The sequence below is a fragment of the Dendrobium catenatum genome, unplaced genomic scaffold (assembly GCF_001605985.2).
Source record: "Dendrobium catenatum unplaced genomic scaffold, ASM160598v2 fragScaff_scaffold_883, whole genome shotgun sequence".
NCBI classification, from domain to species: domain Eukaryota; kingdom Viridiplantae; phylum Streptophyta; class Magnoliopsida; order Asparagales; family Orchidaceae; genus Dendrobium; species Dendrobium catenatum.
The window spans coordinates 485,394-497,312 of NW_021319345.1; the positions used below are offsets into that span (position 1 = coordinate 485,394).

Genomic DNA, 11,919 nt, shown 5'->3' on the forward strand with positions numbered 1-11,919 from the left:
GTAAGGGTAACACATACCCACTATAGTTTTATACTATACAACAATATTAAATAGAGCTAAATTCTCCCAATATTTTAAGGTCTAAGTAAAACATCTAGTTTAAAGATTGATTTCTTATAATTTACAAATCCTCAAAAATATCCATCATTTGTTGCTTTGCTGTTCATTAGATAATTTAAGAGCATTTCCAATACTTTTTCCAATAATTTTTAATGTGCGTTTTCAATATTAGCATTTATTTTGTCAGTGTTGAGATCCTAAAAAGTCTTACCTAATTTAAAATGAATCTTGATGCAAGAGAAATGTCATAAGGAATTTATGAGCATCAAATTTGTGCATTTGAATATATAGGGCTTCAAGCAAGTTGAACTAACTTATTTGAAGCTAATGAGGTTTTGGCATGGGTTGATTCAACAAGACTCAGCCAAGACCTTGTTAAGAGAGTCACATTGTGTTGCATGCTTATCACCATGTAGTTTTCCTTCAAATTTTTGATTTCATGAACTCTACAAAGCCTAATTTTGAATACTAAATCAATAATATAGATTGAAGGGATTTTCGACTCGATTGACATTCTAAGCCAACCAATCTCAATGACTTGCCTATGATCAACCCTTGTAGATTATGACTTAGGCTTCATTTGGGACAGTTTTCTCATTGCTTTCTAAAACTACTTTTTATTACAAAAAATTCTAATTCAAGAAATTTTTTAACTAAAACTCTGATTTAGAAAGCTGTCCCAAACAAACCCTTAGTTTTGATATGATGTCTCCTAGAAGTTCTCCTAATCTTCAATTGTTGTATGACAGTGATTGCTTTTTCCATGATAAGTGATTGTGTATGGAGGGCATGTGATGCTCTGTATAGACTATCTACAAAACTCAGTGGCCAATCAAACTCCCTCCTATTTCTTAAAATCCTTATATTGGCACAACGATGCTAAACTTAAAGGCGCATACTTGAGGGTTATGTCAAACTAAAGAATGTGTTGCTCACCATCCACTTTCCACTTCCTCTATTCTTAGTAAGGGATGGAACACCACAAAAGATCACACTGCCTCCAATAGAAAAATACTATCAAAATAAACCAAAAAAAAAAATTAAATATAATTTTATTTTGTATATACCTTATTGTCTATGTCAAATGCCATAATGATTACTCAATCATTGATTCAATCATATTTCTTAAATCCTATAAATTCCATCAAAACTAGGTGGTGGTCTTCTCCCATTAAGGAAAGCCCTATGTTCAGCGCTTCATCCTATTAAATACTATGACTTATTCCATAGAGATATTGATGTCATTGCTCTCCAAACTAAGGCTTCGTTTGGAACGATTTTTTTATTGCTTCTTAAAATAGAATTTTAGTAAAAAAAAATTAATTTTTTCACTAAAGCCCCGTTTTACGAAGCAATAAAAAAGTCAATCCAAATGAAGCTTAAAACTTGTTATCACAAGCAACATCAACAAGAGCTAAGTAATTTTATAACTTATTAAGAAATTCCAACATTTTATAGCTAACTTTCAAATTATTTATCTTTTAAGCCACCAACTAGTAGGTTGCAAGTCTAAAAGTTTCATACATGTTAGTCTAATGAAGTAAGGCTGGAGGGTCCTAATAGTTCTCTTAACTTGGGATAAGTGAATAAGGCACCAAATATGGTATAATCTTGATGGGTACACCTCCCTTTCATGATCATGAAAGCGCAAAGCAACTTCACCTTTTTATGACTCCTACTTTAGTAGTCATGATGTGAGTATAATGAGTTAAGTCATGCTAATGCTTTCTCAAAAGCACCCCCTTGAGAGTGACTAACATGATAAAGCCTAACCTCCACATAATTATTTTACTCATGCCACCTTAACTTATAGGATGGGTCTGCCTTGGGGATACGCGATTCACTAGCAAAAGCTCTTAACATTGATTGTAAAGGGTAGGAGTGTCAATATTTGGTACAACCCAAAAATCTGACTCGAGTTTGACCTGCAAATTTTGGGTTAGGGTCAAGTGGTCAACCCAGACCCGAAATAGTTGAGTTTGGGTTCAGAAAACTGACTAGTTTTATAAATCAAGTCAGGTTTGGGTTGAACTAGTAACCCGAAATTGACCCAATTTTGAACTGCTTTCGACCCAAAAATTAGTTTTGACCCGAAAATCCGAGATTGACCCATTTTGATCTGATTTTGACCCAAAAATCGGAGATTGACCCATTTTTTGACCAGAAAACCAAAAGTTTTTTGTTAGTCCCGGGTCATTTGAGTAGTGTCAGGTTGACCCGGACTCGAAGCAGGTCGAGTTCGGGTTCAAAAAATCAACTTGTTTGCAAAAACAGGCCGGGTTCAGGTTGACTCGAATAGTGCCGGATAAATTCCGAGTTTGACCCAAGCCCGACCCGTGATCCGAAATTGACACCCCTAATAAAGAGCACCCAAAAAAAGGACATATATTATCTCAATCCTTATGGTGGTTATGATGATAAATTAGTTGGGTAATGACACACCCTCTTAAGTGGCAATATGTCCCTTAAGCTTAATGTGATGATGACCCGACAATGACCATGTCCATCTAGCCATCCACCCAGTGACTTCAATGTGTCCACTCCCATCAAACACATATATTCTCTCCCCAGCATTCAAAATTAGCACAATCCATAATATTATTATGGAGATTTACACGCACACCATTAAACTTTTACATAATATAACTATGGTGAAAAACTAATATCCAACTCATCAGAATAGTTCAATACAAAAAATTGGAAACAAACAGCAGAAGCAAACTGCCTTCAGAGACTTAAATGAAGAATGTCATGTATGTTTACAGCATTCAGAACTCATGAATCAGAGCAGATCCAGCAGAGAGTTTAGGAGGCTACAAGAGAGCACCTTTGTGCCATTAAGAAGGCTTGTAGTATTTCGTTGCGACAAAAGGCATCTTCGTTACAACGGCATCATTCGATTTGCCACGTATAACAATCTTCACTTCAGTTCCAGGTTTATGTGAACCAGACTTCACATAGCCCATTGCAATGTTCTTCTTCAAGCATGGGCTGAAACCTCCACTGGTAATCTCACCAAGTTTTTCACCATTTGAGCTTAGGATCTCACTATGGCTTCTTGGAGGAGGGCCTGAGGAGAAGAAACCGACTCTTCTGATGGAAGGTCCTTGTTCAAGTTGTTTGAGGATCACATCTGCGCCGAGGAAACCGCCCTCTGCTCTTCTTCTCTTTCCAATTGCCCAGCTCAGGCCAGCTTCTACTGGCGTGGTGTGTTGTTCCATATCATTACCATACAGACAGAGGCCAGCTTCGAGACGCAGGCTGTCACGAGCACCGAGGCCTGTTAACCTCACCTTCCCTTCAGACTTTTCTAGGATAGCTTTTGCGAGGTCTAATGCGTTCTCTGAAGGGACTGAGATTTCAAAGCCATCTTCTCCAGTGTAGCTGCGAATGTAGAGAAGAAAGCCTAGTTTATTCAAATTGTCAATTCACTTCACTAAAAAAAAAAAAAAAAAAAACTTCAAAAAGGTTGCGGGCTATGAAAAAAAAAACAAACAAAGGTTGCCACTTCTCCCATGTTATGCATATTCAGCAAGCCAGCATCAATGGCCTAAATGCCATCATGAAAATCACCATTTGGGAGGCAGCTTTATGCTACAACTAGTAGAAATAGAGTCAGGAGCCCCTAAATGTCGAGAGATTATTATGTGCGGAGTCCGGACTCAGAGAATAGTCCGATTTTGTGACTGCGAACAGTAAAAGCGCATGAATAAATAGTAAAAGAGCATGAATGAATAGTAAAAACACAGTGATAAACAGTAACTGCGCTTTTTTACTATTCACAGTCATAAAACCGAACGGTTGTCTGTATTTGAACTCCGCGCATAATAATCTCTCATAAATGTCAGGTTAATAATCAGCATACTACTAAATTTAATATCATCAGGTAGAAGACGTGGTCTTTTCAACACGTTTTTAGCAAAATCAATAGACTTTGGATCCAAGCATGGTTCTTTAAAAAGAAAGTTCAGAATGCACTGAAATAAGATTGATCGGATGCAATTGGGAACAATGCCTGATCAGGGAAAACCAATTTTGGTTTACAGTGAAGCCTCAGTAGAGAAGTAGATTTCAAAATCATTGGAATAGGAGAATACCAATTCCTACAGCCAATAAACATAAAATATTGTAATTCACACCTGGCAACAATCACATACCTTTCACATTCATCTACGAAAATGAATAACCAAATATATATTTATCAGATAATACAAAAGACACAAGGCAAAAATGGAAATAATTTTGACACAAGAAGATCAACAACAAAGCCGTTCAGTTAAGTGCCACTGTCATGTTTAGGATAAATTATTTTATGAGGAGACAGGACACAAAATGCTATTGGGAGATCAATCAGAATGCGCCACATCAGCAGTATTGAGCCGTGATACCGAGCAAGGGGTGAAGTGGCGCATTTTAGTTGATCTCCGGACGGCGATGGATGTCCGCACGGAATAATTAATCCATGTTTAGAGGCTCATGCATTTACATGGGATGGACACTTCTCTTCCAAGGAGGAGAATGATTTTCCTTCCATTTGAGTGCGCTGATGTTATGAGCTTAAAACATAAAATCAAAATCATCATCTTTAATTTCATTAAAACTAATGGCACAAATGATTTCAAGGACTTTAAAAATCATTATATCATTAATTGGAAGACGAAAAATTTTCATCGAATATCTCCAATGCATGAGAACATAATTGCAATTATAAAGCACATAGGCTTTCAAATAACTTAGAATTAGATGAATGGTTTATGTGTTGTTGATGATATTTAGAATATATATGATGATTCAAATTGGTAAAAGGCATGGTAAAAAATTGAACCTTGATAAATGAGTAATTTTTCATGTTGAAAATCACATTCAATGATTTGATTTTAAGTTTATAGTCTATATAATGTGATAGATGAATTATAAAGATTAAAGAACTCTCTTTTTTTCACAATAAATATGTAACACAAATATCTGAAAAGGAGCTGCAAAGAAACAAAAGAAATGGTTACTATCATGCGATGTTAGAGTAGAAATTGAAAATGAACTAGTTGTAACATTTTGTTTCTCATGTTCACCTTGACGGCCAATGTGCTGTCCTTCTAGAACTCAAGCTAAACTGTCAATATTGTCTACCTAGTCCAGTTGATTCTAGTTTGATCTTATATGTTTCAGTTGGTCATCCTAGTAACTTGTAGGCATGTCAATTGGATTGAAATAGCATGAGCTCGACTCGATTGGCCCGCAAAATATAGAATCAAACCAAAATGACGCCCAAGACCAAGTAGAACAAGCCCAATTTTTAGGCTCAAATCAAAACGGGTTGAGCTCGAAGTTAGTGAAGCTTTGCTCTTTCTCTGCTCAACTCTTATAAATATATCAAATATATCATAATTAGCATTCGACCGGGCAGGACCATCTATTTACATGACTAGCATTACACAATCTTTTTATAACTATATAAGGCTGGAGTCTCAGTCAAAAACCTAGTTTCATTCCTTTAATCTACAAAGACTCCATTCCTCAGCTCTTAATAAGTTCATACCAAGGTTGAGTCATTTTAAAGCTTGGCTCGCTTGATCATTTAGAATGGATTAGCTCTTACCTGTTTCTAGTTTTGTTAAATAAGATTTGGTCAGGCTATCTTGATAACTAATTCACCCAAGTTAGCATATCGTCCACTAAAGGTTTCGCTCGGCTTATCTAAATAGCCTTGAGCTCAGAATCATCATCCTTCCACATCATTATCGACGCTTTATGTCAAGTTTTTGGCAAGGTTTGATGCCATTACAATTGAACCCAATTCTCTTATACTTTATAGTTTATTAGTGTTTCATGTTCTCCCATCAAATTTGACATCTAATATGGTTGAGCAAGGTTTAAAAGAAAACAAGTCCAACACAGGCTTCAAATGGTTTGGTAGTCTCTTACTGCAAGATATTGATAATGTTGAAAAAATTACATTTGATCTAAGGGGAGAATACTCATGTGCTGGAAGATCATTGAGATGCACATGAAAGTGAAAAATAATCACACATTGAAAAGGAAATAAAAATTGTTTTCCTGGTATTTTAAAAAACTGCCTCAATTTTAATGAGCCCAATTGGTACAGCATGGGAATCTAAGCTTTTTGCCGTAATCTTGTCCATCGGTTTAAGATTTTAGATTGAAAATGAGTTCTAATACTAGTGTATCAGTGTATCAGTCCCAACTTCCATTCCCTTTGATTCCTAAAAATACTTTGTTTAGATCATCTCCAACCGAACTGCAGCCATTTGGTCCATTCGAATTCCGAATCTCATGTCAAACTTCGGCAGGTGAACAATGGGACGCCAATATTGGCGTCGGACTGTTCACCTACGCCGAAAAATTAGCTACGGGATTTGCTGAAGAACCGCGCGAAAGAGGAAAAAAGCACGAGAAAGAGGAGAAAATTGTTACCTTCGCAGGAAGCACGCGAAAGAAAAGAGAAAATGTCGTTCAATTGGTGATGAATTACTACATTTTGAAGTTTTGCTGCATTTTGGAGTGGAAAATGGGTTTTTCGGTTGGAGATGCCCTTATTGTAGTTATCACTCAATTCAAAACTAAGCCTTCAACTGAATTCATAATTTTCTTGTGAAATACAGAAGGTTTGATTCTTAGATCTTGTATTTATTTTAGGTGTAAGCAATTCTATTTCAAAAAAGAGTAAATTTTCTCTATTTTTTTACATAATAAAATAAGATGTAATTATGTTTAAGAAGCATACCCAGTTCTTGTAAGAAAGCACTTGAAGCCATTGATGTCCAATGTCTTGAATTCCCCAAAATACATTTTGCTTAAATCATCTTTTGTCAAAAATTGAAGAACTGGTGCAGCAAGTGGGCCCTGAGATTACCAATAAAGCAAATCAAACTGAGCTTAAATATAAATCAATGGATTAGGAAGATGAACTAGTGTACCATAATCTTCATATCATGCCATCCTTAACGCAACACATCACTAGATAATCTAACCAAGTAGAAAGCGGCTAAAAATTGAAAGATTATAATTTCCCATAGTATACTTAAACATTGAGAAATAAGCACTGAGGCATTTCATCAAACAGTAATGGCTATAGGTTACGGCCTGAGCATTAAGTCAGATCAAGCTTGTGCTACTCCTAGGCCAATTTGCTTGCTTGAATTTTTTAATAATGTTTTACAAAAAGGATGAATTTGTCAAATCCTGCCACTTGGTTAGATGAACTTGCAAATCCACAAGGAATTAATCTCACCAAAATCTTTGAAATTGATTTTTGAAAAGCTCGACTCTCTCTCTATCTTCTTCGCTAATGGTAAATCCAAATGAAAATGAAATAAGGATTCAGACAAAGCTGAAGATAAGAGATTGAAGGTGACTCGTAGAGTTCAAGAAAGCTTTCGATCCTCCCACTATTTCACCAATATTATCTATGGTTTCAACTTGGGATCAAAAGTTACCACCAATCCTCCCCAAATCATCAAATCACCATTTCTCCTGCCGCCCACACCTTCCAATAGACTCTTTGCAAAACCCTAACATTGCTATGAAAATTCTTTTCAAAACCAAGATTAAACACTTGACAAACAGCTGACCTCTTCTTGGTGTATGATTTATCAAATTTTGGAATAACTAAGATGATTTAGATTTGAAATTACCTCTACTTATTTTGTGTGTATTGCTTGATACAAAAAAAAAAAAAATCATTACTGAAAGCCAAATCCAACTGTTTCAGTAACATTCTTGCAATGAGTTGGAACCCAAACAATACCTGGCATCCAATAAATAACTTGGAAGATTGATGAAACTTCTTTCTTCGAATCGCTGAAGAAACTAATAAAATTTCAATCTTAATCTTCAAGGAGGTTAATGAAACTAATAAACCAAATTCTATTTATTATTGTGCGAGAAATCCAGTGCTCGATGGATTAATTATAAAAAAAAAACCTAGTGTTTGAACAAAATCATTGCAGAAATTACACAACTGAATCTAAAAAAACAATAAATTCTTAGAGAATCATGAATTTGAAAATTGACTAAACAAAAAATGGATTTGATTTTTCATCAATTAATTTCTTCCAACCAAATCATCCTCTATAGCGAAGCATAATGGAAAACAGCATAAGTCAGATGATCAGATCTGAACAAACCTGCAGGGCAAGCAGGGACCTTTCGTCATGAATGTGCCAAGATACGTCGCCACCCTTGGCCTTGAACGCCTCCAAGTGCTCCCCTATATGAGCAAGATCCTTATCACGGCACCCAGCGTTCACGACAAGGTAGATGTGATCCTCCCGAACCTTAGTGACAACAGAGTCGTCAATGGCTCCACCGCGCTCGTTAGTGAAAACAGTAAGCGTGCCGGTGCCGGGGCGGAGACCCGCTACATCGGCAACCACGAGGCGTTCAAGGAAAGCCGCGGAGTCCTTTCCGGTGACGCTAAGGCCGCACATGTGGGAGACATCGAATAGGCCGCCGTTCTCGCGGCAATTAACGGTGGAATCCATGATGGAATCCTTGTACTGGATCGGCATGCTCCATCCCGCAAATGGGACCATCTTTCCACCGTTCTCGACATGGAAGTCGTGGAGAGCGGTTTTCTTAAGCTCGGCAGCGGCGGCGGCAAAAAAGCGGGGTTTTGGGCGGTTGGAGGAATTGGAAAGGCGACGGGAGAGAGATTGGCCGAGCTGCCAGAGGGCGGCGCCGCGCATTTTGGAATCGGAGTTGGTGGCTAATGGGTAGACGAAGGAAAGAAGGTTCCTTTCTTCTTTGATTTGATATAGGGCTTAGAGGGAGTAGGCGGGTGGGTGGAGGAGAAGTTGTGGGGATCGCGAGGGGAAGATAGGCCATCGCGAGCGAGTGGCGACTTGAAGATAGCTTATCTCTCTCCTCAAATTTGTTTTTCATGTTTTTTTTTAATAAATTTTTTTATCTTTGATGTTTTTTATTTAATTTATGTATTTACTTTACTGATGTTAGTAAAAAGTTTTACAAATATTTGTGTATGATAATATTGGTAATGTCTATGATAGCACATGCAACATATAAGTAGAAAAATATTCTCATTTTGAAGTATTTAGCTAACATAAATATATAGTAAAACATTGCATTCATAATATATCATATCATTTTACATTGCAAGTTTAAAATAACAAAACACTAGTGCTTGTGTCGATATTTATGTGAAATAGCATTGCTACCCGATCAAGTATAATGGTTTGGTGGATGAAAAAGATGCCCCACTTAGTCGTTCCTTCGTGCATCTAGAAGCTTGATATATTATCCATACATTACTCGTGTTATTCTACATATGGCATTGGCATTGAGTGTTTGCTAGCTGTGAATTAGGTTTGTTCACCTAGGTCTATTGCTACAATGTATTGATACTACAATGGGTGCCTTCAAGCACGCTCATATTCAAATAAAAAAGATAGCCACATTTTGTACTCGAGTAAGGGAACACCTCCTACTTTCATTTATGAATCTTAACTTCATAAGGTGATCAATAAGTGATACATCATAAAAAAAAATTCATGATCAAGCGTGAATCTCAAGTCAAAATCAAGTTGGAAACTTCCAAAATTAAAATTGGGACCATCCAAACTCCAATTTCAGCAAACTTACAATCAAATTGAACGTCACAAAAATATGAACCCAACCACACCAAATTCGACTCAATCCAACCCCAAATGGGTCCAAATCAAGGGCCCAAAGCATCGTTGGAAATTTTGAACCACAATTTGGATTACCAAACGGTTTCCAAACGTGATATTATTATAGTCGAATTGAGCGGCTCGATGAGACGAATCCAACGAGCCCAAGATCACAAAATTCTGACATCATTAAGACTTTCAAATGTCTAGCGAACAATCTACAATTAAGGGATTCAATATCGGCCGTCCATCCAAACCACTCCCCATTTGCGCTTGATCTTCCTCCAATTTACGGGCCATGCCACTCTATACAATATAAATATATCCATCATTTTTCCTGAAAAGGGGACCCTAAGCCTAAGGAAACAAGAGAGAGATCAAAGATCGCTCTTGCCTCCTCGCCTCCTCAATCACCGCCCGGAGTTCCGTTTGACCACCACATGATGCCCATATTTCCACCGGACCACCACCTGATGCCAGGACTTCCGTCGAACCACCACTTGACGCCCAAAGTTCTGTCAATCCACCGCCTAACACCAGAGTTCTTTGGGACCACTGCCCGAGGCCAGAGATCTGTCGGACCATCGCCCGATGCTGAAGTTCTGCCAAACCACCCAGACTAACAACGGACACCCGAATTTCTAAGTAACGTCGGACTTCCGCCATGCCACCAAGTAACACCGAATTTTCGTCCCCATTTGTCATTAGATTTCAACCATACTGTTGAAATTTGTAATATGATTGCCCTCATAGACAAGTCAGCCAACTATAATCTACTCAAATACTAGTGAATAATTTAAGACTAGGCCAGACCCCGTGGCTTTTCCCCTTTCCAGGGGTTTTCCACGTCAAAAAAATATTGTGTTATCTATGCGTGAGCTGGATATACGTACAATGCTAAGATGTAATATTATAACTCTAGCCCCGCGTATATTCTAGCTGCCCTCAGCAATAAGGATATGTATAAGTTAAAGTTCCCTATGCATTACCTATTATAGAGTTCTACTCTAGATATTAACGAACATTATTGTATAATTTTCATTTCCTCTGCATCTTTGCAACTAAATGGGCACTATTACATAAGTTAATGTTCTAAATAAGCTGATCCATGAATCATTATTTTTGCTCTCAATTATAGCAAATGACAAATCCATTAATATCAATGGCAAAAAGCAATATTCCATTGTATTTTTTAAATAGAAATGTCAAGTCCATACTAAATACTCGCAGGCGGAATAGCTCTAACATTTGTCATGTATAGAATTCCCATTTGATAATCACACAAATCATCAACATTTCACTCCTTAAATGATTTGCTCGTGTATGTGAAAATATTCTTTTTGCCAATATACATCATTAGTTTCAATATTATTAAAAGCATACAAATAAATTAATGGAGAACTCTCATATGTAACATTATTCTCCACATCATCATCATGTCTTTCAAGAGCTTCTTCTTCTCTATACAAATCTATGCTTAAATAATCATCGATAAAACCATACCTACCAGTAGTAACATTACTTGAACATGCGTGAAGAGATGTTTAAGGTCTAGATGATTGTGTTGAGACAAACTACTTATCTATATATATAATATCAATATTATAAGATCTCTTGACTCTCGTCATGCATTATTGTTACATGAGATATCACTAGGCTATATTGTAAAGTTGAAAAAAGTATTTGTTTTCTAGCATTTAATAAAATAATCTCATATAGATATCTTATCATCTAAAGTATGGGTTGTAGTAAAATTACCACTTATAGGAAAAATGACAAATAATGTTGACTATTTGGATTTTGAAAATTTGGCTATTTAGTTGGAAAAGAATCAATGCAAAGTATTTTATTCATGAATTTGAAATTCATCAATTAGTTCTTTTTATTTTAATTATGAAATATTCAAATCTCGGTGATTTTTTGAATAAACTAGCTTGACTTTCCCATATCTCATCACCACTTGTCACTGGTAGCCAACACACTTGCAGCCCGTCACTACTGCTATCTATAGTCGTTGACAATGCTATCCACACCATCACCGCCTCTGATATAGATTATTTAGGTTAAAAAAATTTTTAGATCAGTTTGGTTTCAGATACATATTAAGGATTTTGGTTAAAAAAATAAAAGTTAATTATCATCTTTTATTCAAAGAAATATTCGATTTACAACCCATTAAGAAACGATTCAAATCGACTCTTGCATTTTTGAA

At 36.5% G+C, this 11,919-nt stretch overlaps 1 protein-coding gene across 1 annotated transcript; it reads right to left on the reverse strand.

Moving 5' to 3' along the window:
* Nucleotides 1–2,685: 2,685 nt before the first annotated feature.
* On the reverse strand, nucleotides 2,686–8,907 carry LOC110104055 (aminomethyltransferase, mitochondrial). Its single transcript, XM_020833000.2, has 3 exons — nucleotides 8,205–8,907; nucleotides 6,803–6,921; nucleotides 2,686–3,444 (listed from the first exon to the last, which is right to left on the reverse strand). Exons 1-3 carry the CDS (start codon nucleotides 8,763–8,765, stop codon nucleotides 2,898–2,900), a joined length of 1,227 nt encoding a protein of 408 aa, XP_020688659.1. The 5' UTR covers nucleotides 8,766–8,907; the 3' UTR covers nucleotides 2,686–2,897.
* Between the last annotated feature and the right edge of the window lie 3,012 nt (nucleotides 8,908–11,919).

What these genes read in the sequence shown, in the direction of transcription:
- LOC110104055 (XM_020833000.2), bottom strand. Translation starts at nt 8,765, where the DNA reads ATGCGCGGCGCCGCCCTCTGGCAGCTCGGCCAATCTCTCTCCCGTCGC. An exon ending in GGTCCCTGCTTGCCCTGCAG is followed by an intron (nt 6,922 to 8,204) that starts GTTTGTTCAGAT and finishes TGGTAATCTCAG; the next exon opens with GGCCCACTTGCTGCACCAGT. An exon ending in TGCTTTCTTACAAGAACTGG is followed by an intron (nt 3,445 to 6,802) that starts GTATGCTTCTTA and finishes CTACATTCGCAG; the next exon opens with CTACACTGGAGAAGATGGCT.